Source organism: Epinephelus fuscoguttatus, linkage group LG4, assembly GCF_011397635.1.
Source record: "Epinephelus fuscoguttatus linkage group LG4, E.fuscoguttatus.final_Chr_v1".
NCBI classification, from domain to species: Eukaryota; Metazoa; Chordata; class Actinopteri; order Perciformes; family Serranidae; genus Epinephelus; species Epinephelus fuscoguttatus.
The window spans coordinates 5,578,340-5,605,517 of NC_064755.1; the positions used below are offsets into that span (position 1 = coordinate 5,578,340).

Below are 27,178 nucleotides of genomic sequence, written 5' to 3' on the forward strand. Positions count from 1 at the left end.
GGTCAGGTGCTTGGTGCTACTCTTATGCCAACTTTAAAGTGCGCGTAGACAGGTTGTGCCGAATGTTGCAAAGTGGCCATAACCAGCACTGTACCATAGCCTACTTGCTAGAAATCCTGACTTCAAAGCTGATCTTCTTCCAGGTGTTGTTTTTTAAGTGTGTATTAGGCTAAAATGTTGTCTGTTGGACAAATGTAAAGTTCTGGGTAGCCCTGCACTAACATGATAAACTTCTCCATATTTATCAAAGACTAATACTAATGGAAGAAAGAAAAGGTATCTGCTGGCTGGGACTGGTTGTTCCTATTCACATGACATGAGATGCTAAGGCTAAGGGTGGGGGATAAAATTGATACAGCATAGTATTATGATATTTTGCGTGGCGATACTGTATTGATACACGAATTTGCAAATAAAAATTTTAATACAACTTCTGGTACACAGTAATAAAATCAGTTGATTTTTTGGTTCGCTAGATGGTGCTAATGTTTTTTTTTTTGTCTTGGTGAGGTCAGCAAAGGTCTCAGTCAGCGGCATTTTGCAGGAAGTTCATCATAACAAAGGTGGAGGCCCCGGAGAAAGAAATCAGAAAGGCGCCATCGTGTTTAAATCAAATGCCTGGACTCATTTTGGACTTTTTAACAAGGAAGGAAAGGAGGACTTGGATGTAATTTATAAGAAGTGTCATATGAGAACTCTACTATGAACATGAGGGCTCACCTTACACTCCATCATCCAGAGATAGCGTAAGCCGCTGACGGCCAAGCTAATGCTAAACCCGCCCCGCCAAAACAATCAACCAACACTGGAAACACTTAGCTTGACAAAATTACCATCCAACTCTTTGGCTTTTGTTATACGCTAAAAACACTGTAACCCAGGTATGTGACTTAGTCTGGAAGTTTTTTTTCACTGACACAGCTGTACCCAAGCTCTACAGAGAAGTGAAGCATGGAGTTGAGGAATCTCTGAGTACAGCAGGAAGGGAGGCATTAACTTGTGACGCCTGGACTTTAAGGTCGGTGGATCCATATGTGACTATAACAGCACATTATCTCACAGAGGACTGGTGACTGCTGTCTCACGTTCTCTGAAGTAGAACAGTACATGAAAGTCACACCGGAGCAAACGCTGCGATCCTCCTGCAAGATGCAGCACAAGATTGGGGGATTGTGGTTGTAACAGACAACGCTTCTAACATGGGTGTTGCCATTCAGTTAGTGGGATACCTGCATTTTATTTATGTGCCTAATCTGGCCTCGCAGAGGGCATTAAATCTGCCAACAGTTCAGTTTGTCAGGTGTATGCAGCATGTCTGTTTTATGACGGTGTTCCTCAGTCTGCTTTGCATCACATTATGCTGCAATACAAATGATTAAAGTCAGATGAACAGACTGAAAACTTTGTCAACATCAGTTTTACCTCATAAGATAAAGTTTTCCTTTAGCAAAATAATTTGCAATTGGGGAAAAACTGCAATAAATCGCAATATATTGCAATATGTTGTATCGCAATACTCAACACATCACAATATCGCAATTGTATCAGATCATGACCTAAGTATCATGATGATATCATATTGTGAATCCTCTGGCGACTCCCACCCCTATGCGATGCATGTTGTTGCGTTCCAAAAGTTGAACTTTGCTTATCTCAGGGTGCAGCTGTAGTGCCCCCAAAAATAGGCACTCAGGAACACTTGCTCGCCATTACGGCATCGCTTTCGCCTCTGACCTCACCTTTTGCCATTGACAATAATGGATAACGTGTCCTGACCCTTAAAATATTGAGTAGCAAATCCTTTGTAATTCACTGTATTTAATTTATGTAACTGGAGCTCTTGGGACTTTCTTAAACTTCAATATTGTGTAAAAGTACCTATCACATTCTTCAGTGTTGAATGCTTAGCTGAATGACAGATTTGTAGTTGCATGCCACTACTTTTTAGAAACTACGTGCTTTCCGTTAAAAAACAGTAATTCAAACAGTTCTTGCAGCTGTGTTTGATTTGTCCTATCAGCACCTGATAACGTCTCTTTTTTTTCACTCTCAGTGAAGCTGTTCATTGTTAACACAACAGACAGACTCACTGTAAAGAGTGGCAACTTCCTTTTTGCCTCAGGAGACAGACCTGTCAACCCTGAAGCGACTGTAGCTTTAAGAAACAGGTCACACATTGTCATGTTTGACAAACTCGTTTTTCTGCTCTTGCTGGGAAAAGGCATGTCTGTTTCTACTAGGACGTGAAAGAACAAGACACAGACAATGGGATTAAACCTCAGTTTAACAGGGATTCTTGTCTGCATAGAATTAAAATAATGTCATGATTATTTATTGTGTAATTTTTATCTTTTGGCGTGAATGTGAGTGTGAATGGTTGTTTGTCTCTATGTGTCAGCCCTGTGATAGTCTGGCGGCCTGTCCAGGGTGTACCCTGCCTCTCGCCCGATGTCAGCTGGGATAGGCTCCAGGCCCCCCCGCGACATTCAAGAGGATGAAGCGGTTAGAAGATGAATGAATGAATGAATGAATATTATCTTTTAGAGAATAATACAACAGCTGGCACATGTGAACTACTGTAACTGATTTTAATTCTCTGACTATACGTAAACAACATACTAATGTAATAGCAGTTTTTATTGTGCTATCTTAAATTAATTCTTAACTATGTATTAACTTTTTAACTTATCAATTCACACAGGTATGAAAACTGCAATATACATTTTAAATGGAATATCTTTGATATATTTATGGTGGCCGTGAGAACACTGCAGCTTAAGAGGACACATGCAAATAGACAAAACACAAATAGGGAAATTTTGACCATTCTGATAACTCATGCACAGTTAGAAAACACTGGAAAGTGAGAAAACACAACCAAATACAGAAACACACTGCAACCACAGAAAACATAACCAAATACACAATCATGTTGCAAAACTAAAAACACAACTATTACAGAAGTATCATGTGAAACTGCTGCAAAAACAAATATTTTTTAAGTGTTTACAGATTTTTTACATTTCTTTCATAACTAAAATATTACATGACTAAAGAAAGCATCAACCTATTATGTTACAGTGAAATGTGTGTATCAAAAAATATCCTTTGAAACAATCTAATTCATTTGGAATTTCTTTACCAAGATTTAACTGAGATCATGAGGAGATCACACACACAGACACACCCTCACTACTCATCTCCTCTCTTTTACTGTATTTTCCACAAGCCTGCACACACACACACACACACAAGCAAACCCATTTCCACACAGCATTTGTACAGATTTCGCAATATGGGAGACAGTGGACAGGACAGGATTGTTAGAGTCTGACTCGTCACAGGACAGGACAGGACAGTAATCTCTAAATCAGCACCTTTACATACACACAGTGTCAGAATGGAACACACAGAGTCATGAAAAACAGCTTCCTTGCTTACACACACTGTCTTTCTCAAAAAAGTCTCCTTCTCCCTCTTACACACACACACACACACACACACACACACACACACACACACACACACACTCAGAGACAAAGGCACTGTTGTCACAGTTCTGTTGAACAGAGTCAGTGTGTCATATTGTCTGAATTGTGCTGTCACCCTCTGTCTCAACAAGACTAATACGGAACCATTCATAATTATTAACAATAAAAGTACAAGGCTTTTTTTGTTTTTTTACAAACACACACCACTGCATCTTTACACACACACACATGCACATGCATGCTTTGACTAAAAAAATTGGAGGATGGTGGTGAGGGCACCAGAGTTGTAATGATGGCATGTTACTGTAAGTTCATTGCCTGTGTTTTCTACAGATTGTCAGTGTCAGCCGTCATGATGATGTGCGGCTGTGAAAGTTAGTGCTAATGTAGATGAGCATTAGGCTGCTCTGTAGGGGGTTTATTCTCCCAAGGCGTCAGTAGATTACATCACTGTCCTTCCCTTTGATTTCCGCATGTTGATGTCTGTTTGTCTGTAAGTAAGCATGACAGTAGAACAGAGGGATGTGAGCCTTGAAGGAGAGATGACAGCGGGGATGAGTGCCAGCCAAAGAAGGAATGACAGGAGGGAGGATGGGCGTGGTGAAAAGCAGGAAAGAAGGATGGCAAGAGATGGAGGGGCAGCCGGAGGCAGCGATGACGGATGAAAAGTCAATCCTGCTTTGAGGAATATGTGTGTGTGTGGGTGTGTGTAATAGTTGCCGGCTATATGTACACTTTATTCTTGCCTGCAGCAGTTGTTTTCAAAGACGAATGTGCATTTATGGGTAACATGCATGTGCAGAAAATAAGATGAACTCTGTGATATAAACGTTTGTGGCAAAATCCTCAAAACTTAGCAAATAACCTAATGTGCCGCATAAAGCAGTTTAATTTTTTACTAAGTTGAAGGGACAGTTTTTTGCCTCTTACCTGCAGTGTTTTAAATCAGTCTAGATTGTATTGGTTTGAGTTGCCAAGTGCTGGAGATCTAGGCCTTCTCTGCAGTGTAATGGAACTAGACAGCACTCCAATAAATGTAATAAAAAAAATGTAAAACTCAACAGCAGTGTTTCTTTCCAAAAATCATGACACATTTGTCGCTTTTTCGTTGCATAATATTTGCCTTCTGTTTGAAAGAACTCAAGACAAAAACAGTTCGGAATAAACACTGATGTGGAACTTAATTGTACAAAAAAAGCCCCTTGAATGTAAAGACATTTAATCTTTATATTATTAAACCTTTCTCCTGCTTCACAGATGTAGGTGCTCTGTTGTGTCAACATTCTTTGCATGTTATGCTGTATATAAAACATGCAGTGTTTGCTAATAAACGCATGTTTCTTTTTTCTTTTTCTACAGAACCTCACAACACCTGAGATCTGATGCTTCCCGCCATCACTATGGAAACAGAGGCCAGTCACATGCTGGAGGCGGCACTGGAGCAGATGGATGACATCATCGCAGGTACAAGCTATGAGTTAGGGGACTGTTTTTTTCCTTTTGAGAACTTGTCCATGCTGTAGCATCTTGTCTTCTATGTCAATCAATTCAATCAATTTTATTTATAAAGCCCAATATCACAAATCACAATTTGCCTCACAGGGCTTTACAGCATACAACATCCCTCTGTCCTTTGGACCCTCACAGCGGATAAGGAAAAACTCCCCAAAAAACCCCTTTAACGGGGGAAAAAAACGGTAGAAACCTCAGGAAGAGCAACTGAGGAGGAATCCCTCTTCCAGGACGGACAGATGTGCAATAGATGTCGTACAGAACAGATCAGCATAATAAATTAACAGTAATCCGTATGACACAATGAGACAGAAAAAGAGAGAGAGAGAGACAGAGAGAGAGAGAGAGAGAGAGAGAGAGATGCAGGACAGACGGTAATGACAGTAGCTTACAACAACATTAATGAAAGTAATAATATTATAATTATAGTTGTGGTCACTGTGGTGCAATATGTTGAAAGTATATATTAATATCTGACAGTATACATGTGTGACAATAATCATATGTGTATAATAACAGTAGAAGTGTGATTAATAATGACAGCAGCAGCAGGAGGCATCTGACAGGACCACAGCAGCAGCACAACCACACACGTCACGCCATCCAGGCACCGCTGCAATATGAGTTAACCTGAGAGACAGTGGAACACAAAGGCTCTGGTGAAGAAGCCGAGTTAGTGACATTCAGAATAGCCAAGTTAGCAAGTTGCAGTAATAGGATATGAGAGAGAGAGAGAGAGAGAGAGAGAGAGACAAGGAGGGGGGTCCTCCGGCAGACTAGGCCTAAGTCAGCCTAACTAGGAGCTGGTACAGGGCAAGCCTGAGCCAGCCCTAACTATAAGCTTTATCAAAGAGGAAAGTCTTAAGTCTAGTCTTAAATGTGGAGACGGTGTCTGCCTCCCGGACCGTAACAGGAAGATGATTCCACAGGAGAGGAGCCTGATAGCTGAAGGCTCTGGCTCCTGATCTACTTTTGGAGACTTTAGGGACCACGAATAACTGTGCGTTCACACCAAACGCGATGGACGCGATGTCATCGCCCGTAACGTGAGTATCGCATCGCTTGATCACAAATGTCACCTTTTTGATCATTGCTTCGTCGCTTCAGTCGTGATGACGCAACCCTCCTCCCGCAATTTTCTTCACCTACCGCTATTGTCTCGTCAACCATGGCTGAGTTAACTACTGTAGCTGCTCTTTATCTGTTGTGGACATCTGATGTGGATTGGAGACCCAAATGCCGCCGTGTCTGGGTTCACAATATCCTCCAGAAACGCACACAGCTGGGTGAATATCATCACCTCCTGCAAGAGCTGCGTCTGGATGACGGTCGTTTCCAGCGGTACTTCAGGCTGACGCTGGCCCAGTTTGAGGACCTGTTGACCTGTATTGGTGCGAGGATCTCCCGCCTGGACACCAACTACAGGCGCTCCACAGCTGGGATGGAGCATCTGTCTCCGGTTAGTAGCTTATAATTTCTTTATGAATGGTTGGATATCAACGCTGATTGGATGTTGCGGCACAGCGTCACGCGATGTCGCTTGAAAAGTTCAAATTTTTCAACTTCAAGCGATACACGCAATGAGGCGATGGACGCGCCATCGCTTCATCGCATCGCTCTTATCGCCTGAAACGCGTCGCCCGAAGCGACATCGCGTGTCATCGCGTCATTTACATTGATTTTGAATGGAAACTTGTGGCGTTCATTGCGTCCATCGCGTTTGGTGTGAACGCACAGTAACCCCCTGCGTTCTCAGAGCGCAGTGTTCTGGTGGGATAATATGGCACTATGAGCTCTCTAAGATATGACGGAGCTTGACCATTTAGAGCTTTATAAGTTAACAGTAGGATTTTAAATTCAATTCTGGATTTTACAGGGAGCCAGTGCAGAGAAGCTAAAACAGGAGAAATATGATCACGTTGCTTAGTTCCTGTTAGTACACTTGCTGCTGCATTCTGAATTAACTGGAGAGTTTTTAAGGACTTACTAGAGCTACCTGATAATAGAGAGTTACAGTAATCCAGCCTTGAGGTAACAAAAGCATGGACCAATTTTTCTGCATCTTTTCGGGTCAGGATAGGCCTAATTTTCGCAATATTACGCAGATGAAAAAATGCAGTCCGTGAGGTTTGCTTTAAATGAGAATTAAAAGACAAATCTTGATCAAATATTACTCCAAGGTTTCTTACGGTAGTGCTAGAGGCCAGAGCAATGCCATTCAGAGAAACTGTGTCATCAGATAAAGAGTCTCTGAGTTGTTTGGGGCCAAGAACAATAACTTCAGTTTTGTCTGAATTTAACATTAGGAAATTGGTGCTCATCCAGCTTTTTATGTCTTTAAGGCAATTATGAAGTTTAGTTAATTGATTACTTTCTTCTGGCTTCATCGATAAATACAACTGTGTATCATCCGCATAACAATGGGAATTTATAGAGTGATTTCTAATGATGTTACCTAAAGGAAGCATATATAGAGTAAATAGGATTGGTCCGAGCACAGAACCTTGCAGAACTCCAAAACAAACTTTAGTACGTAAGGATGATTCATTATGAACGTGAACGAACTGAAAACGATCAGATAAATAAGATTTAAACCAGCTTAGTGCAGAACCTTTTAGGCCAATTAAGTGTTCCAGTCTCTGTAGCAGAATTTGATGGTCAATAGTGTCAAACGCCGCACTAAGATCTAATAAAACAAGTACAGAGATGAGTCCTTTGTCTGAAGCAATCAGAAGGTCATTTTTTTAATTTTAACTAGTGCTGTCTCAGTGCTATGAAGCACTCTAAATCCTGACTGAAATTCCTCAAATAAGAAGGTAAGAAGGTAAGACCTCCTTAAGTAGCCTAGTTGGGATGGGGTCTAAGAGACACGTTGATGATTTAGATGAAGAAATCACTGTGGCCAATTCTTGAAGAGAAATTGGGGAGAAGCAATCTAAATATATCTTTGGTCTTACAGCTGTGTTTGAGGTTAGATAGGTAGGCCTACTATCTGAGGACAGGAGGTCATGAATTTTGCCTCTAATAGTTAGAAATTTGTCATTAAAAAAGCTCATAAAATCATTACTGCTAAGGGCTAAAGGAATACAAGGCTCAATAGAGCTTTGACTCTCAGTCAGCCTGGCTACAGTGCTGAAAAGAAACCTGGGGTTTTCTTCTATTAGTGCTGAGTAATAGTTTGCTCTGGCATTGCGGAGGCCCCTCTTATACGTTTTGAGACTGTCTGCCCAGATTAAACGAGATTCTTCCAGTTTGGTTAATCGCCAATTCCTTTCAAATTTTCACAATATTTGTTTTAACTTAACGGGTTTGAGAGTTATACTAAGGAGCAAACTTTCTTTGCTTTGTTAACTTCTTTTTAAGAGGAGCTACAGAGTCGAGTGTTGTTCGCAGCAAGCCTACGGCGCTATCGACAAGATGATCAATTCGGGAGAGGTTAAAGTCGGTATGGGAAACCTCTGTTACTGAAGGACTTGGTATTGAATTTAACGATGGAGTAATCATTTCCTTAAATTTTGCGACAGCACTATCTGCTAAACATCTAGTATAGTAACTGTTGCTGAGTGGCGTGTAATCGAGTAAAAATAAATCAAAAGTAATCAAATAATGATCAGATAGCGAGGGATTTTATGGAAAGACTGTTAGGCTATCCATTTCAATTCCATACATCAGAACTAGATCGAGGGTATGATTAAAACAATGAGTGGGTTCATGTACACCCTGACTGAAGCCAATGGAGTCTAATAATGAGATAAACGCGGTAGCCAGGGAGTCCTTATCAACGTCGACATGAATGTTAAAATCGCCTACAATAATAACTTTATCTGATTTAAGAACTGGATAAAAACTCTGAGAATTCAGAAACAAATTCAGAATACGGGCCAGGAGCACGGTACACTATAACAAATAAAAGTGGCTGTGAGGTTTTCCAGGTCGGATGTAAAAGACTAAGAACAAGACTTTCAAATGAATTATAATCTAGTTTAGGTTTAGGGCTGATTAACAGACTGGAGTTAAAAATGGCTGCAACTCCCCCTCCTCGGCCGCTGCCTCAAGAAATGTGGGTATTATTATGACTGGGAGGAGTGGACTCATTTAGACTGACATATTCATCTTGACACAGCCAGGTTTCAGTGAGACTGAGTAAATCAATATGATTATCTGATATTAATTCATTTACTAACACTGCTTTAGACGATAGATACCTGATATTTAACAGTCCGCATTTAATTCTCCTGTTTTGTCTTTCTGTCACAGAAGAGGTTTTAATTTTTATGAGGTTGTTATGCACAACTCCTCTTTGTTTAATTTTGGATTTAAATAATTTAGGTAGTCGGGGGACAGACACCGTTTGTATAAAACTATGAAAACTATGGCTGGGTAACTGAACTAGACGTTCAGAGAGGCGTATAGGACTGTGACTCTGAGCCCTGATCTCAACTCTGGGTTGTCAGGGATTTAAATTACTAATAAAGTTTGCCAGGTTCCTAGAAATGAGAGCAGCTCCATCCAAAGTGGGATGAATGCCATCTCTCCTAATAAGACCAGGTTTTCCCCAGCAAGTTTGGCAATTATTAACGAAACCCACATTGTTTGCTGGACACCACCTGGACAGCCAGCGATTAAATGATGACATGCAGCTAAACATCTCATCAGTGGTCAGATTTGGGAGGGGTCCAGAGAAAACCACGGAGTCCAACATCGTTTTAGCGTATTCACACACCAAGGCAATATTAATTTTAGTGACCTCCGATTGGCGTAACCGGGTGTCGTTGCCGCCGACGTGAATAACAATCCTACTGAATCTACGTTTAGCTTTAGCCAGCAGTTTTAAATTAGATTCAATGTCGCCCGCTCTGGCCCCAGAGATACATTTGACTATGGCCGCTGGTGATGCTAACTTCACGTTTCTCAGAATAGAGCTGCCAATAACCAGAGTTTTATCCTCAGCGGGTGTGTCGCTGAGTGGGGAAAAGCGGTTGGAAACGTGAACAGGCTGGTGGTGAGCCATGGGCTTCGGCTTGGAATTACGCCTCTCGTGAACGGTTACCCAACCTCCCGGCTGTACAGGTGTTACCGGAGGACCGCTAGCAGAGGCTATGCTATGTGGCTCCGCACCGGCTACAGGGGGCTGGCTAACTACCGCAGCTACTGAATGGTTTTCCATGGTGCGGAGCCGCGCTTCTAATTCACTAAGCCTCGCCTCCAATGCAGCAAATAAGTTACACTTGTTACAGTTACCACTGTTGCTAAAGGAGGCAGAGGCATAACTGAACATTTGGCACACCGAGCAAGAAAGAGCAGAAGGAGAAGCCAACGCTAACTGTAAAGCTAATGTAGCTAACAAGGCTAGTAACGTGCAAACAACAGCTAAGAGATTAGCAGGGAAGTCGTAAAATGGAGGAGAGCTATAAGTGCTTAAACAGAACTAGTGTGGGTTAAGACTTGAAGTAGATGTCAAAGCAACTGAAGTGAGAAAGCAGAAAGTGGGCTAGTAGAATTCACTAGAGCAGTACAGAGATGCTGTTACAGAAACACCGGAAATAACACAACTCACTTACAGCAATACATCAGCACGTCAGCAATGCAGGCTCACATGCATGTATCCTGCTATGTGTGTTCTATGTGTTGGGGACTATGGATGGAAATTAGCCTCGTGCTAAATCCGGCAATCACCAGAGTCACTGCAATTTACTTTTTACTTTTTTTTTTTTTACATTTTTTAACTTACCATCAGCTGTGTGTATCTTTTTATGCCTCTGCGCCAGTGTAAGCTGTGGCTGGAAGCATTATGTTACGCAATATCTCAGATCATCTCAGGCCTTGAGAGGATTTCTTCAGATGTGGCACAAACATCCATTTGGACTCATGGATGAACCATAGACCATATAAAGATTACATGATCATATGAACATTACAGCTCCCCAAAAGTGGAGCCTAAATATCTCAATTGCCTCCTGGTGGCTGTCTACAGTACAGCCACCCTGGCTGTAGCGACAAACCCTGTTGTTCCATGTTAGCAGATAAGAAATGGACCAAAGTAAAAAGTACACATCAAATAAATTTTTGCCAAAGATGGTTTCTGTCGTTTTAGCAAGTTCTTATCGTGCTTGTGTATGTTAAAGTGTTTTTCTGATAAGTTTAATTCTAATTAGTTATTTGATGCTATTAAAAGGGGGCTGTGACAGCATGACTGACAGCTGTGTGTGCCAGTCAGTGTGTTTGTGATCAGTGGCGCTGCTTGCAGTTGGTTGGACAGCAGGAGTTCGATACTGCAGAGATTGCTACTTTGCGACTCTGACTCCAAATTATGTCACCAGTGCAAGATGGCAGCGACCGTATCTGGGTCATTTTGGCTTCATTTTTGTACAGCTGGAGGAAGTAGACGTGTTGACCATCTTACTATGTAGTCATTAGCCCCTCTTCCACCGCAGGAACTTTTGTCATTTACCGGGGATTTTGAAAAACCTCCGTGCATTTCCACCGAAATTACCCAGGTAAAAAACTTTCCCTCAACCCCAAACTTTGCCTGAAAAAAGTACCTAGTAGGGGGGTAGGACTTTTCAGATTACCTGGAATTCTTCAGGGGCGGGGCTGTTTGCTGAAGAACGCTGATTGGTGGAACACACACGCAGCGTTCCGCACTTCCGTGTCAGTGTGGCTGCAAACTTTATTTCATTTCTACAAGCTTCATTTCATTTCTGTTTTGATTAAGGATGGGTACCGAAAACCGGTACTAAATTATCAAAGACCATAATATTGATAAGCGCTAACGGTAGCGGTTCTTTTATGCCGGCGCTGAACTCCTCCACATACACACACGTCTACACATACACCGATGCGACACGGTAACCGGTGAACAGCTGAGCGGCCCCGGTGGAAACGAAGTGAAGATAACTCGAAAATTACTCGAGTTGCTCAGCAGCTACACTCATTACTGTAAGTGACATTAACCCCTAGTGAGTAAGAAACCAATACTTTATCAATACATGTGTTCAGCGAGCCTGAACATGTAAACATGTAGACAGCAATATTCAATATGCTCCGTCCACAGTCTTTCATCCACGGTCACTAACCTTATGTCTTACGCAAGAACAGCACACTAGTTCAGCTGATAGTGAATTGTTACTAATAAACTCAAATGACAGCTGTCTGTATGTAGACTAACTTAGTTTGACACTTATCTTAAAATACTTTAAAACTGAGCTGCTGGCTGAGCATATTGAATATCGCTGTCTACATGTTTACATGTTTATGCTTGCTGAACACATGTATTGATAAATTATTGGCTTCTTAGTCGCTAAGGTTTAATGTCACTTGCAGTAACGAGTGTAGCTGCCGTCATCTCGAATAATTTTTGAGTATGTGGAGGAGGTCAGCCCTGGCACAGAGGGCAGATGAGAGGCTGCAGGATGACAATGTTATCAATACTATGGTCTTTGATAATTTAGCCTCGGGGCTAATTTAGTACTGGGTTTCGGTACCCATCCCTAGTCGAAGAAGGTCAACTTCATTGTGACATCATAATGTTCTCCAAAAACACTTTTCTGGCCATTACTCCTGGCTATCTCCCAGAAGGGGAGACATTTGGTCAGAAAGTGAATTGGTGACACTACTCTTGGCTGTCCACCTTAAAACTGTGCTGATTGTATAGATCTTCCATGCTGCCGGGGGAAGATGCATATGAAGCATTCTGATAACAGCAGGTTAATAAGTGGTAAACTAGTGAACTTCACCTGTGACACTGCCTAATTTTTGTGTTAGAATGTGTGTGTGTGTGTGTGTGTGTGTGTGTGTGTGTGTGTGTGTGTGTGTGTGTGTGTTAGAAACGTGTGTGTGCTTTGCAGTGTGTAACTGCAGCCAGTTCAGTCTTGGTCAAAAGGGTTTAACTAACAGTGGGGTAAATGTTTAATGTGGGAAAACAAAGGCTGAGAAGAGCAAAGTATCTCTTCAATCACAGAAGAACAGAGAGACACAGAGATAGAGAAAGAGTAAGGGGACTTTGGGTTTCTGTGAATTCCTCAAAATAAAAAGTTTTCTGAGTTATAATTACCCAATATACAAAAAATCCCATTGTTGGCTAGTTTCCCTGCCCCCCCCACATCAAGTGTTGAATCAGGCTACCACCTTCTCCCATATAACAGAAGTCAACAAAAGAGTGTTTAAAGGTACCACTGTAACATCTGAAGCTCATCTAGTTACTGCTGTTGGCCCAAAACACGGTGACCTCATCGAGTGCTCTGAGTTTGCTATTCCGGCTCTCAGTGACCACAAATAGAAATACATTAAAAATCCCATTAGCAATAACATCAGACATTCACTAACAAGGAAATTAGAGACACTTATCAACAGAATGTGTATGTTTCATGCTATTTTCCTTTTTGGTTAAGCATCATGTGGGAATTCTAGTGAAAGCACTCCAGTGGTTAATGACTTTGATGTTTGTATCATTGTTGAGGTGAATGAAATAGTGTCACCAGCAACTGTTTACAGGCAGGGCAGTGATGACAAGACTTAGTTCCCAGACCCACTTCTCCCCATTATCCCTTACACATACTTCAGTGAGCTTCAGAAAAGAGAGCTGCTCTCTGGGTCATGGTGAAAATAATTTTAATTTGGAAAATGACACCTGTCATGAGCTAAGAGTTGAAAAGCAGTGCCTCTGAGATTGGTGGTGTGCACTTGTAATAGTTGCAGATCAGACCGCACAGACAGACAAAGACAGTCAAAAACAGCAAAACTGCTGCAGTTTGTTCGTAATGACAAAAGAATGCAAAGGGTTAAAGGTACACAGCACTACTACAACAGAACATATCATATAATTGCTATTATTACCTATTCTAAGCAGGCTCTGAGGGGTAACTAGACCCTATTCGCTTGTGATTTAATGCTTCTGCACCGACAATAGCCATGGCCGGAGACATTATGTTTTGGGATCGTCCGTCTGTCCATACACACGTACGTCCATACATCCGTACGTACTTACGTCTCATCCTTGTGAGTCTGATATCTCGAGAATGCCTCAGTTGTCAAAGGTCAAAGGTCAAGGTCAGTGTGACCTCACAAAATTTGTTTTTGGATATAACTCAAGAATTCATACAGTCATTATGACGAAACTTGGACACACAAATGTCTAATAGGATAAAATAAAGAAGTGAACACATTTTATATCCAAAAGGTCTAAAGTCAGCTTCACCGTGACATCATAATGGTCTGAATAAAACACTTTTCTGGCCATTATTCAATGTCGTAACTCAATAACAGAAGGGGAGACATTTGTTCAGATACTGAATTGATGACACTAATTTTGGGTGTCCACCTTGAACCTGTGCTGATTGTATAGATCTTCTGTGCTGCAGTAGCCTGAGTGTCAGACTCCCAGAACCTTCAGTCTGACATGGCTTCCATTGAAGGCGATTTACAAGGGGGAGGGAATTTGATTTTTCCCTAACCAATCAGTAGAGATCAACAACTCACCCAGAATCTGACGTCATTAGTATCCATGCCTCCGGGGTGCTGAAAACAAGCAAGCATTGCCCGTTTAAAATGTCTCCGTCGTCGTGCACGTCCAGCTGCATCGCCGTTAAATCCAGTTTAGCAGCTTCCTTAATTTGGTCCTCCGTTAACGCGAGTAGTGGCGACATACCTCGATAGCATCGTGAATGTGGTCTGTAGGATCTGTAGCAGTCGCCATTGTTGCCATCCTCACCAGTTACCCACCGGCGTACAGCTTGACATCAGCGTGGTGCTGATTGGCTAATCGCTAGACCCCCAGTGTTCATTGGTCCGTCCTGTCCAGTGACAGTGCACAAGTGACCCATCTGGTTACATGCATTTTCGTGGCGGCTGGCTGCAACCCTTTCTCTAAATACTGGACCAATTTTAAATATTGTTGTTCACTTAGGCACAAAAGCATGACAAAAGAGAGTCCAGGTTTGAAAATGACAAAATTACCCTTTAAGTAAACCCCAATGAATACTGGGTCTTTAAGGCAGATACCAATATCAAAAGTTTAAAAAATCCATTAACGTTATATTATTTGTTTTATTTACTTTAGCGAATGCAAAATGAAAGCAAACATTTCATGTTTGAGGGCTTTTTCTGTTCTCATGTTGAAGTGTCCTTGGCCAAGACACCGAACCCCAAATTAATTTCAATGGTAAGGCCATCATCTTGCATGGTGGCTTGCTGCCAATAATGTGTGTATGTGAATGAGTAAAGCTTTTTGGATAAAAACACTATATAAATACAGTTTGATAATTATACCTTAGATGCACAGATGTGTAAGACCCGGAAACACTTACCAATGAGAGCAGAGTGAGCTTTTTTGTGAGGGGGGCTTAAAGAGACAGGCGCTTAAACAGAGCGTTTCAGACAGAGGGTTAATACAGACATACAGTATTCAGGCAGACAGTATGAGAAAAATGTGTTTTTTGAACATGACAGCATTTAAACATGTTCAAATTGAAACCCAAAATACTACTATGAACCTGAGAATGAGATATGATATGGGAACTTTACATTTATTTTAGTGGATTTTCATCTGAATTAACTTCCCTGTGTAACAAATAATAAAGTCATTACAGTATTGTTTCATGAATGTACAGCAGATATCCAAACCTGACACTCAAAAACAATATCAAATGAATAACTTGTCCTCCTACAGTTGAGTTATAGGCTACCTGTGCTGGAGGTGCTGATGCATTTTGAATTTACATGAGTTGACAGTGCGTGAATAATGCTTTCCTCTGCGTGCTCTGGCCCAATTACACCACATGGATGAATGACGAGATGAATGCGTTCATGTTTTGTTTGTTTCTGTAGTCATATTGTACATGGTTCATGTATACTTCTCCTACACCAGCCTAAAGTTATTTGTTAATACAATGCACAGTAAATGCAGCAGTGAGTTAATGCTAAGTATAGTAAGTCACTGTTAATACTTCATCCTGTGAGCATTTTTGAGACTTAAGAGTACTTCGTATCCTGTGTCCATCATATAAGTTCGTACCTGGGTAAATAGTGATGTAGTATTTCCCTGGACTGTTTAAGGTGTACAGTGGTGACCCCATAGATTAGAAGTGACCTATACTTCCTTAATTTATAGCTTTCAGTTCCTCACTTCTCTCTGTTGTACAGAGGCTGCTTTAAGATATTCAAGCAAAGGTTGTTCTCATTATACTGTTTATTAAATTTGGACTCCATATGGAGGGACTGTAATGCGTGTCAGCGTCACAATTACTTGAGTGCATCCAGATGTGTGTGTGTGTGTGTGTGTGTGTGTGTGGGTGCGTGCGTGCGTGCGTGTGTGGGGGGGTGTGGGTGCCAGGGAAATGATCCAGGTGACACATGGACATTTTGGAAATATTCAGGAGGATGTATGGCTCTGAATAAACTCTGCTCTCCTAGTTTCCAAAGCTCCATTCTCCATTTCTCCTGCAGCGGCTGGTAATCCACCTAACAGATTTGTTTTGCATCGTAGTCATGTTTTAGTTTTTGAATAACAGCATTACTAATAATTGTTCTGGGGTAAGTAATTGTCTCCTCTCTGCTCTTCTGTTCCCTTCCACATACTCTACAGGATCGAAAGCAGCAGCGGTGGAGTTTTCTAACAGCATGTATGACCTGGGTTCTCCAGTCAGCGCCGGTCCTCTGCAGGTGGTTCAGTTAGCTGAGGACCTCAAACTTGCCTTGGAGCTTCAACCCAACCAGGACGAAAGAGAAAGCCTTAGAGCACAATTACCTCCAGAAACAGCACAGATTCTCACAGACTGGCTACAGAGCGGTGCTGTGAGTACACTGTGTGCTTCAAGTCAACTTCCATCTTTATATGACACGTCTTAGTCTTAAGATAAAGCTTGCTTTCTGCAGTGTAATGTTCAAAAATGTTGTCACACTTAATTTATCTGTATCGCATCAAGCTACATCACCATGTGTTTTTTTCTTTTTTAAGCAGTCAAAAATAATCTGATTTTAGTTTCTGCTGTGTTTTTTTTTACAGTGTGGTGGATTGTTTGGGCTTTTTGGCATTTTTTTTTTTTTTTTTTACCCTATTTGGTGTTCATTTTAGGCAAGAACACATTAAGGAACAGCTGACAATGAGCATCGGTCTAGATTGTAGACTGAGCCCAGTAGCCAGAATCTGTTTTTCACAGGTGATTTAAAAATTGCTATATCTGAAGTGCATCATGGGTTTCAGCGTCATTTTAGAGGTATTCTGCATTTTCTTTGCATTCACCTCTGTGTTAAAACATATGGCAGTAAATAACTTAAGTAATTATATTGTATGAAAAGGGAGTAGGATTAGATGATTTTACTTCTTCATACTACCTTTTGAATATGTGTCGATTTCTTTATCAAGTGTTAAACAGTGTGAGAGATTTAGGGGAATTTAGTGCCATCTAGTGGTGAGCATTGCAGATTGCAACCAGCTGAAACTTCTTCAGGTTAGATTTCGTTCAGAGTTCATTGTTCAGGAGGTTTTCACCGGGAGCTGAATTTTTGGCAGAGGTCATTGCTCTGTTGATATATTGTTGAATTTAGCAGAGCCATTTGCTTACGGTAAGCATCAACTCCTTCTAAAAGATGATTTATGATTCCTTATGACTCATAAATAGTCACTTGTTCATTCGGCAAACATTTAATATTATGTGGTATTAATTTTAGCTTCATGCAAAGCGAATGAGTGTGATATTTCACAGAAAATGCTCGTCTGCCTTAATGAAACAGTTTACAGGTTTTTATAAAAACTGATTTATTACATTGAAGTTCTACTAAGTGAAGATATTTCAGCTTGTAAATCTTTTATATTATATCTTTTATTATATTTCTGTGTCATTGGCCAGAGGGTTTATAGAGCTGCTCATTTTAAATTTGTAGTGAAACTCTCACTGTCCTTAGAGATTGCACAGCTGGGTTAGAAATTGCACTGTATGCTCAGTGTACATGTCTCAGCTAATAAAAGTTGTGTTCACTTGCACTCAGAACAGGATGGATCGCCTGGTAATGCACAAGTTATATAAGTGCATTCATTGTGATGTTTTGGAAGTTGGCGTTCTCTGAGAAGTGGAGTCAGATGTGCCGCATGCTAACCAAAAGAACCAGCTGGTTAGTTTGAAAGGCCTCATTCAGCAAGGAGTATTTGTGTTTATAGTGCATTTCTATGTATTTTTCTCTTCTTTCAAGGTCAGAGTTATTCATTAAACACATTAGGAAAGAGAGACTGTATTCATCTGTTCATTCAGCAGTGGTTAGAGCAGGAGGCTGGTTCAGGATCACAAACAATTTCTGCATTCATAACTATATTTTTCTGTTCCTCTGAGGTGACTTTCTATGGTCACAGCATTCAGCCTAATGCTTCTTAAATGCTTTTTTGGTGTGAATTAGTTTATTTAAATGATGTCGCTTGTATCACTGTAGACATTCAATCAAACAGATCAGTCAGTACTGGCACAGTCAGAGCAGAGTCAGACGGGGTCAGCTGAGAGGTCAAAGGCAGGGGAGAGGAATTTAGCTGCTGTGCTACAGAACAGTTATTCTCTGCTGCAGGAGGTTGGCACGTCTCTGTGAGGATGAACTCAGAGCTCATTTGGTCTCTGTCCCAGTCTTACACCAGCCATCCTCTTTCTTTCTTTCTTTCTTTCTTTCTTTCTTTATTCATTTAGTATGATAATATCGGCACATGATCCGTATCAGCTGATATTGGCTTTAAAATTAAATACTGGAATTGGCCAACATGCCAACTTTTTTTTTTTTTTTTTTTTGTTAGATATTTTTTTTGGGCAGTTTTGCCTTTAAGGAAAGTCAAGTGTGAAAGGGAGAGAGAGTGAGGGAATGACATGCAGCAAAGGGCCAAAGGCTGGAGTCGAACCCATGCCGCTGCGGCAACAGCCTTGTGCATGGGGTGCCTGCTCTATCCACTAAGCCTTGAGTTTGGCATTATGGCCATTGATATCTTGGGGTTTTTTTGTTTTTCTTTTGGAGCCAGAAGTGACCATATTTGGAAGAGAAAGTCAGAGCTAACCCTAACACTAGCTGCTTGCTTAGTTAGCACAACGCATTTACAGCTGATAATTACAGCTGAGCTGTGATAATACTAATGCTAACGCTAATTTTCACTAGGAAAAACGGGCTTAAACCATTAAAACAAAATGTACTTAGCATAGATACTGAATATCTGACTCCTTTGAGGTTTTTTAGTGTAACTAAATGCTGAACAAGACATTTTGAGTCGACTAAAATGTTACAGATAACTTTGATGAACTAAAAACATACTGAAATAGCAACAGCTAAGACTATGGCTGTACTCTGTGAATCTTGGGTTACACTACCAACATTGTCAGTGTGGTACCAACTTGTCACAGTCTGCACCCACCTGTCACTCAAAGTGGCCAAACCCTTAATTATGCATAAATTTCAGTGTTAATTTTGTTGACGAAAACTATGATGAGTATTTTTCAACAAACTTTTTTCTTTGATAAAAATGAGAAGATGACAAGCTAAAATTAGATCTTGACAATAAAAACTTAGACAAAATCCATGTTTCAGTTTCATTGACGAGACGAGAAGAGACGAAAATGTTTGTGGTGGACTATCGGACTCTGAAAGCCGAGAACGGCCATGTTCGTAGTTATCTTCAAATGCTGCATGAGTGACAGGCTGGCAAACTCCAGTAAATAGTCTGCACCAGTAGTCATAGAGCTTTTCAAATGATGATCAGTCCCCCCTTAAACCTGAATGAGGAATGAGGAATGACAGTTTGTAAGTGTAAGTGTTTGTAAGTATGAATTATTTGTAAATGTGGGAAAAAATTGTCTGGATAAAATTTTTATATGTGTTACCTTGATTTTAATTTCTAACACATGAATTAGCCTAACTGGATTAGTTTAAAGACCGAAAAACACGAACATAGAAAACATAATGGCTAAAAGTGTGAATTTTTGTTAAATAAAACTACACTAAAACTATGAAGGATAAAAATGATTTAAATGTGATTATAGCATTTTTATCTCAAGACTAAGACTAAATCTAAAATTGTCACAATTAACACTGGTAACTGTAAATCTAAGGCTGTAAACATGTTTATTTCTGCTGTGAAATTGGGCATTTTAACATCGGGGTATATTAGGATTGACTCGCTTTTGGAGCCAGCTTCAAGTGGTCGTTTGAGGAACTGCAGTTTTTGGCACTTTCATGTTGGCTTTATTTTTCAGTCTTGAAGGTTGCAGCTTTTCAGTAGTCACCACAATATCATTGCCATCCTCATCATTAATGTGTCATTGTGCTGTTTGTAGCTACAGCTGCAGTGTTTTCACAGAGAGGGAACGAGGGAAGGAAACAAGAGGAGAGGTTGGGACGGGTTCCATTAAGTTTTCCTCTGAGACACAATTACAACTTGACTATTATCAACTTCCTGCGCTGAGTTGCCTCCCTCACACCCTCTGTCTGTCCTGCGTGGCCTCTCAGCCGCTCTAACTTCTCTGTTTACAACATCCCTCACTATCTTACCTTTTTTTTCACGCTGTTCGTTTTCACTGCATACTGCCACTCTCCCCCCCTCACTGCTACTCTGGATGTTTGGACACCCTCCCTCTACTTTCTGACGTGAGTCTGTTTGTAAATGAGTTACTGAGTGTAGTAGGCAGGCGCTCTAGACTCTGGTGAGAGGACTGTGTCGCTCAGGATTGTTAAGGTAAGGTCACACTTCTCAAGTATGGTGAAAGAATTCTGATGTTTTTGGCTTTTTAGCCATTTGAAACCCTGTGACTGAATTTGATGTACTATTTTTGCTGTGTAATATGTAGTCGGAAGGTCTGTTTTCTATTTTTGCAAGTGACAAACATACTGTTTTGAATTTCTTTAGTGTTTTCTGCTGAATTCACTGACATACTCCTGTTACATTCAGTTGTGTGGGATTGTTTGTTGCTGTTGCTGAGTGTTGTCCTGCAGAGGCTGCTGTTTTCTGCTCACAACACTGACTGAGACGGTTGAGACTTGAAAAGGCAAAGCGGATCTTGGATCCAGTTCAGCAGCTTTTCGAGCCTCTATATTGTTTCAACAGCAGATGTCTCACATGTTGCACACAGTCACCGGCCAACCCTCCCTCTTTTTCTTTCTTTCTTTGTTTCTTACTTTGATTTCTCCAGCTCCCTCTCCCTCTTTTCTCCCCCTCTCTTATTCACTCCTCCCTTCTGTCCCAGTTTTTCTCACTATGTTCAGATTTCTTGTGCTGTTGTGACATGCAGTGTAACGGGATGGTGTTGTCTTTACTAGTCTATTAATTGACTTTATTATACTGTATAGAGGAGAGAGGTTGGGTTGATGGAATGGACTGAGGACATTTCATGGAGAAAAAGGTTATGTGTTTTGAATCAGCTGAAAAAGCATCTAGAGGTCATTAGCCATCTTCAGTGTTGATTTCCTTGAGGCAATATTTCAACTTAAGTGAAACTTCTGTAATTATACTAGCAAGACATCAGTGTCATCTCCTAAAGGGATTCATGCTGTGTCTTTAATAATCTGTAATAAAAACTCATTGGTTTTGACTTTTACAAATATGAACCATAAAAAATATCTGGATGTTATTAAAGGGGCAGATCGGTTTAGAATTAATATTCACCCTGACTTTATGTCCCTGCACATACAGACCTGGTTGTGTTTCCTGCTGCACACTTGATTCTTTGGCACTTGTTCACCACAGTTTATGGTAAACAGGTACCATTTTTCCATACACATGCGCTGGCTTGGCCTGACTTTGTTTGACTCAGGGTGTCAGCTAAGCATGGCAGGGATTTGTGTCTCCATCAAAACAGGGCTTCCCGCTTGAAGGTGTGTCTTAAATTGATGATGGTTTGTCTTGAGTGATGACATTTAAAAGCAGCGGGCTGATCCATGGCTAAAGATGTTTTTTCATCACGCAGCAGAGCAGGTAAAAGAAGTTGTTAGAGGTGAGCTGTTTGCAGAGGAGCAGTAAGAGCCTGTTGTCTGCAGCTCTTCATCCAATATCTCACTGTGGCTGTCTCTGATTTTACTCTTAATTTTTATGGTGTTAGTAGACTTGTTTTTATTGACAAATAGCCTCTAAGTTTTGCTAATTTGGTGATAAACACATGTATATCCTATAGATTCTTCACAATAAGAGTTCCGTGTTATTTTGTCATTTAAAAGCTTTTATTGCTAAACAGCAAAACAAGTAAATGTTGGGTTTTTATCATCAATAACTTAACACACTGCATATAGCTCAAAGCACACATAAAACGATAGAATAAAGCTTATAGCTGAAAGACAAATAGGGATGCAGGAGATAAACTAAACTCCAAACCACAGAGATTCAGTTTGGACTACAAAAGTACTAAGTGCTGAACACACAGAAACTTTGAAAAACATCTTTCTCTCTGGTCTCCTGCAGACAGAGGTGAGTTTATTCTTGCAACACATGTGCTTGTTTCAGGGGGAGAAAGGGGGTCATCAGGGGTTGGCTGCTGTTGCTGAGACATCACCACTACTCGCTTGGAGGCAGCTGGGCGCACTTTTGGCCTGACTCCAGAGATCGTTTATCTTGGGCGTGTTGAAACTGACAATAGAAACGCAAATCTGCACAACATGTTTGACTCAGGGTGGCCAGAAGTGCCCATGGAAAAGCTCTGATGGTGCTCCGGTTGTGAGCACTTCTCAGAATATGCTTTCGGAAGTACCCAGAGGGTAAAGAGAAAACTGGATCATCAGCTAATGATTGTCAGTCAAAAAGTTATAAGCAAGTCTCCAGTCTCAACCTCAAGCAAGTTGCAAGTCGAGTTGTATAAAATTCTGATGATCTGGTCAAAAGATAGCCTTCTAGCTGACCTTTCACATTGTGTGATGTTATGTTACAAAACAAAACACAAGAAAAAATGCAAATATTTAATACATAAAAGTCAAGTCCCTTTGAGTCATCTCTCTGAAGTCATGAATACCAAGTCGAAGAAAAGTCGAATCTTTTATCGTTAGTCAATCAAGTCCTCAAATTTGCGACTGACTTTTTTTTTTTTAAAGTCATTTTATGCTTTTGTTAGAGAGTTGACAGCTGAGAGATGGGGAGTGTCAGGCAAGAAATGTTCTCAGCCTGACTAACTGGGGATCTTGTGGTTTGTGGATCAAAAAACCTAGGCCACCAGGGCTCCCCAACCAGCTTTAAATTTTGAGTCACAGTATACAATTTTAAAAGTATGGTTAAGCTTAGGGAACATTTGTGGCTATGGAAAATACACTATGGTTAGGTTTAGGCAACATAAACACGTGGTTAATGTTGAGGAAAGATCTGAGTACAGTTAATAGAACTGTAGAGGTTAGGGTTCACAGCCTTGAAATGGAGCAACATTTGTTTCCAGAAACAATGTCCCTGTTACTATGATAATTCACCACCCTCTGTCAACAGTTTCCAAAGGGACTGTTTCTTCAGTGGAAATTGTTTATGTGGCCCGTGAATTTCAATAGCAGATTAAAAACAGCCTGACAGATCATCAATGCAGCTCATATGTAAGGTTGGCTACACCCTCTTGTCTTCATCCTGTCCACCTTCTCCCTCTTCCTGCTTGTCCCTGCTGACCTACAGGAACAACATCAAAGACACTCATGCTCTGCAATTAGTCTGCACCCTGTGGGCTTCTGTCCAGGGGATATTCCATAGTCAAACACATATGCACACTCACAGATACACACATGTAAACACAGGAAGCATCCTAAGTGTATTATTGGCAGGAAGTTGTGATACCCTGTGACTGCTGCTTGTTACCACTGACCCAGAGACAGCTACATGTCCTCAGATGATGTTCCTGTGGTCCTTACAGAGTTGACCATTTTAAGTTTTCCTAAACCTAGGCAGAGAATGTGTGTGTTTGCCTGTTTAAGACAGGAAAAAACAGGAGTGTTTAGCATCTTTATACAGATACCAGATACCTTCTCATAAGAGAAGAATGAGCAGCCGGTAACAACATGGCGCAGTCCACATCCAGAGCTGTGTATTTTTGGACGGAAGAGGAGACCAGTTCATGTTGTGTCAGCTGAAAGAGTTAAATATTTTAAGATAAATGGATGGGAACAAAACATGGTCTGGCGACCTGTTCAAAAAGGTGATGGAATAGCTGAACAATGACTGATTATTTGGTCTGTGATATAATAGATCAACCGGAAAAAGGTCCAACACTAACGAGCTGAAAGGGGCATATTGCCACCTATCGTAGCAGAGTCGGACATACTTAAGTCATTAAATCGATTGCCCTTATGTGCTTGTATACTGGGACAAAAACAGTAGTCTTATTAAATGGCCTAGTTGAGCTATAACTGTAGCTCTACGTAACCGTGCATGTAAATGTACTGACTAACTTTGACTACTGTTTGAGGTGGGTGGGCAGGTATTTTACAGTCAGTTTACCAGAGCTTTTTGGCATAAACGGTTGCCTGCTGTGTCAAGGCTGATGAGAACAAGTTAAGTTGCTGACCCTAACACCAAAACATTATGCTGAAAGACACTAAAACGTTCTGTAGACTTTAGGGGAACTGCAGAGTTGTGTGATATTTCTTTGTAGGTACATCACTGTGACTGACTCCACATGTTTTTTATCATTTGAATCATTTTTATTCAAGTGTTTATTAGTGTAGCTTTTAAGATTCAATATGTGATTTAAAAGGATAAAATTCGACAAGAAGATTCAATATTGGATAAAATATGTAAAAAAAAAATGTTATATATATATATATATATATATATATATATATATTGTAAAACATTTCATGGGCAATGCGGTGTGGCTTTTTATTCTCTCCTTGATGTCTCTAGATTTTAAGCTTTTAATCGATTTTAATTCGATTTCTAACTGTACCTGAATTGGCCCATATTGGATCTTGGTTAAGGAGTCCACAAAGATGTCAGCTCACCACCTTGGTTTTAAGTGACTCTATCAGTAGAGTATCAATATAATATGTAGTTGTTTGCGAGGTGCCACTGTCTGTGACAGCCAAGAGAGCCACTGAGATTTTTAGAAATTAACCAAGGGCTAACCTCTGGGGCTGAAAAATGAAGTCAACACGAAAATGCCAAAAACTGCAGTTCCTCAAATGACCACTTAAGACTGATTTCAATAGTTATTTTCATCCAAAGAGCCCCACCTTAACCCATTTAAGCCCATCGGCAACAATAGTTGCCAAAGTGTATGCTTGTCATTTTCCACTTAAAAATACATTTCTAAATACTATACATGTTTTATATATCAATGATATGTGAGTCGACACCTTAGAAAATCATATTAAGAAAAAAAATTAAGTTTCCACATACTTCCTGTCACATGGTGTTGTTGAGTTCCTGACCCATCTTACTGAGGGCATGGCGACCACAAACCCCCACAAGTAAAGGTGATTTTCATATTATAATAATTTTTTTTTTGTTGACATATATACATCTACTTAATCATGATAGTCTCTAGAATCATCCAAACAACAGAAATATTACATTGGATGTATAGTTTTTTCTATATGCAATCATTTGTCCAAGTGGCAACTATTGTTGCCGGTGGGCACATACCTTGTCAGTAGATAATAATGTTAGCTAACATTACCAACATTACAAAGGGCTAATATTTGGTAACAATACAGTTTTTGATAGTGTTAACTTCAACATTTGGTAACCAACATTACTAGTGTTTGGTAGCTAGCGCTAGCTAACTAACTAGCTAGCTATTAGCGCTGCCAATGTTAGCACTGACTAACAGTCCAGACTGTGTGGTAGATTAGGACTAACACTATTGTACATGAACAGGGATATAGAGTAGGAATTCATTCATTCATTCATCCATCTTCTAACCGCTTCATCCTCTTGAGGGTCGCGGGGGGGCTGGAGCCTATCCCAGCTGACATCGGGCGAGAGGCAGGGTACACCCTGGACAGGTCGCCAGACTATCGCAGGGCTGACACATAGAGACAGACAACCATTCACGCTCACATTCACACCTACGGACAATTTAGAGTTACCAATTAACCTAGTCCCCAATCTGCATGTCTTTGGACTGTGGGAGGAAGCCGGAGTGCCCGGAGAGAACCCACGCTGACACGGGGAGAACATGCAAACTCCGCGCAGAGGGGCTCCCACACCCAGGATCGAACCGGCAACCCTCTTGCTGTGAGGCGAGAGTGCTAACCACCACACCACCGTGCCGCCCAGAGTTGGAATTGTTTGGTAAAAAATATCCATTTCAAATTGCGTTAATTTCACAAAATGGTGGCCTCCAGTGACCATGGGAGCAAACTCTTTTGTGTTTTCCACAGAGATAAACCAGGAGGATTAGAGAGGTATACTTTGGCAGAGGTTTTGGACATCCTTGATGCAGATGATCCCTCTGCAAAAATCACAAGCATTTCAGTTGTGCCAGAGTCTGAGAATAATGCCCGCGAAACAGACTGTGACAGCGATTTTTCTGATGATGATGATGTGACCTGTGATCCAAACGCCTACTATCTAGGCTGCTCAAAGGAGACCGCTTTGTGTCTGATGGTGACATGCAACTACCCATCACTGATGATGGACAAGAACCTGAGTAGCTATGTTTCCATCCAAAAGTGATTCGAATCATTGGGAAATGCGCATTAAAAGAAATACGAATCCTGCGTGTTTCCATTAAATGTACGGACTTTGGTGAAAACTACGAACTTACACAAGTTTTCCGCAGAACCGAAAACAAAACAAGTCTCGCATTCTTCTCCTTCTACGTTTTCTGGTGGTTGGCAACCAGCTTGTAAATGCATTACCGCCTTATTAAGGCTAGAAATGTTCTTATTTTGTCCTCCATCCACAAGTCTTGTGTTGTTGTTTTCTGCAATGTTTTTGCCTTGTGGGTGAACCGGAAACACCGGAAGCAGTTGGGGTGAAAGTGCGCTACGTCAGACTTAATTTGAACGTAACTGTTTCCATCCCCCGTTTTGCGAATCAACATTTTTTTTGAATCAACCAAAACCCGGCTATAGCGAGTGTATTTTAGTTTGTGCGAATCAGGGGATCTTAATTTGAATTTTGGCGTTTCCAAGTTTTTTGATGACAAAAATCATGAATTAAATTGTTCTCACACTTGTTTTAAATAATAAAAGTCTTTCTCAATAAAGACAGCTGAATTACATGTTGTTTTTTGTGCTCTAATTCACTTTTCACTATT

General features: G+C 40.7%; 1 protein-coding gene across 4 annotated transcripts in view; it reads left to right on the top strand.

Annotated features, from left to right (window-relative positions):
* ppfibp2b (PPFIA binding protein 2b) overlaps nt 1-27,178 on the top strand; it is a 144,325-nt gene that overhangs the window by 32,162 nt on the left and 84,985 nt on the right. For all 4 annotated transcript variants that reach the window (XM_049574417.1, XM_049574409.1, XM_049574410.1 and 1 more), the window contains exons 2-3: nt 4,851-4,955; nt 16,585-16,793. In XM_049574417.1, coding sequence (XP_049430374.1) covers nt 4,874-4,955; nt 16,585-16,793 — 291 coding nt within the window. In that variant the 5' untranslated portion in view covers nt 4,851-4,873. The remainder of the gene's footprint in view (nt 1-4,850; nt 4,956-16,584; nt 16,794-27,178) is intronic.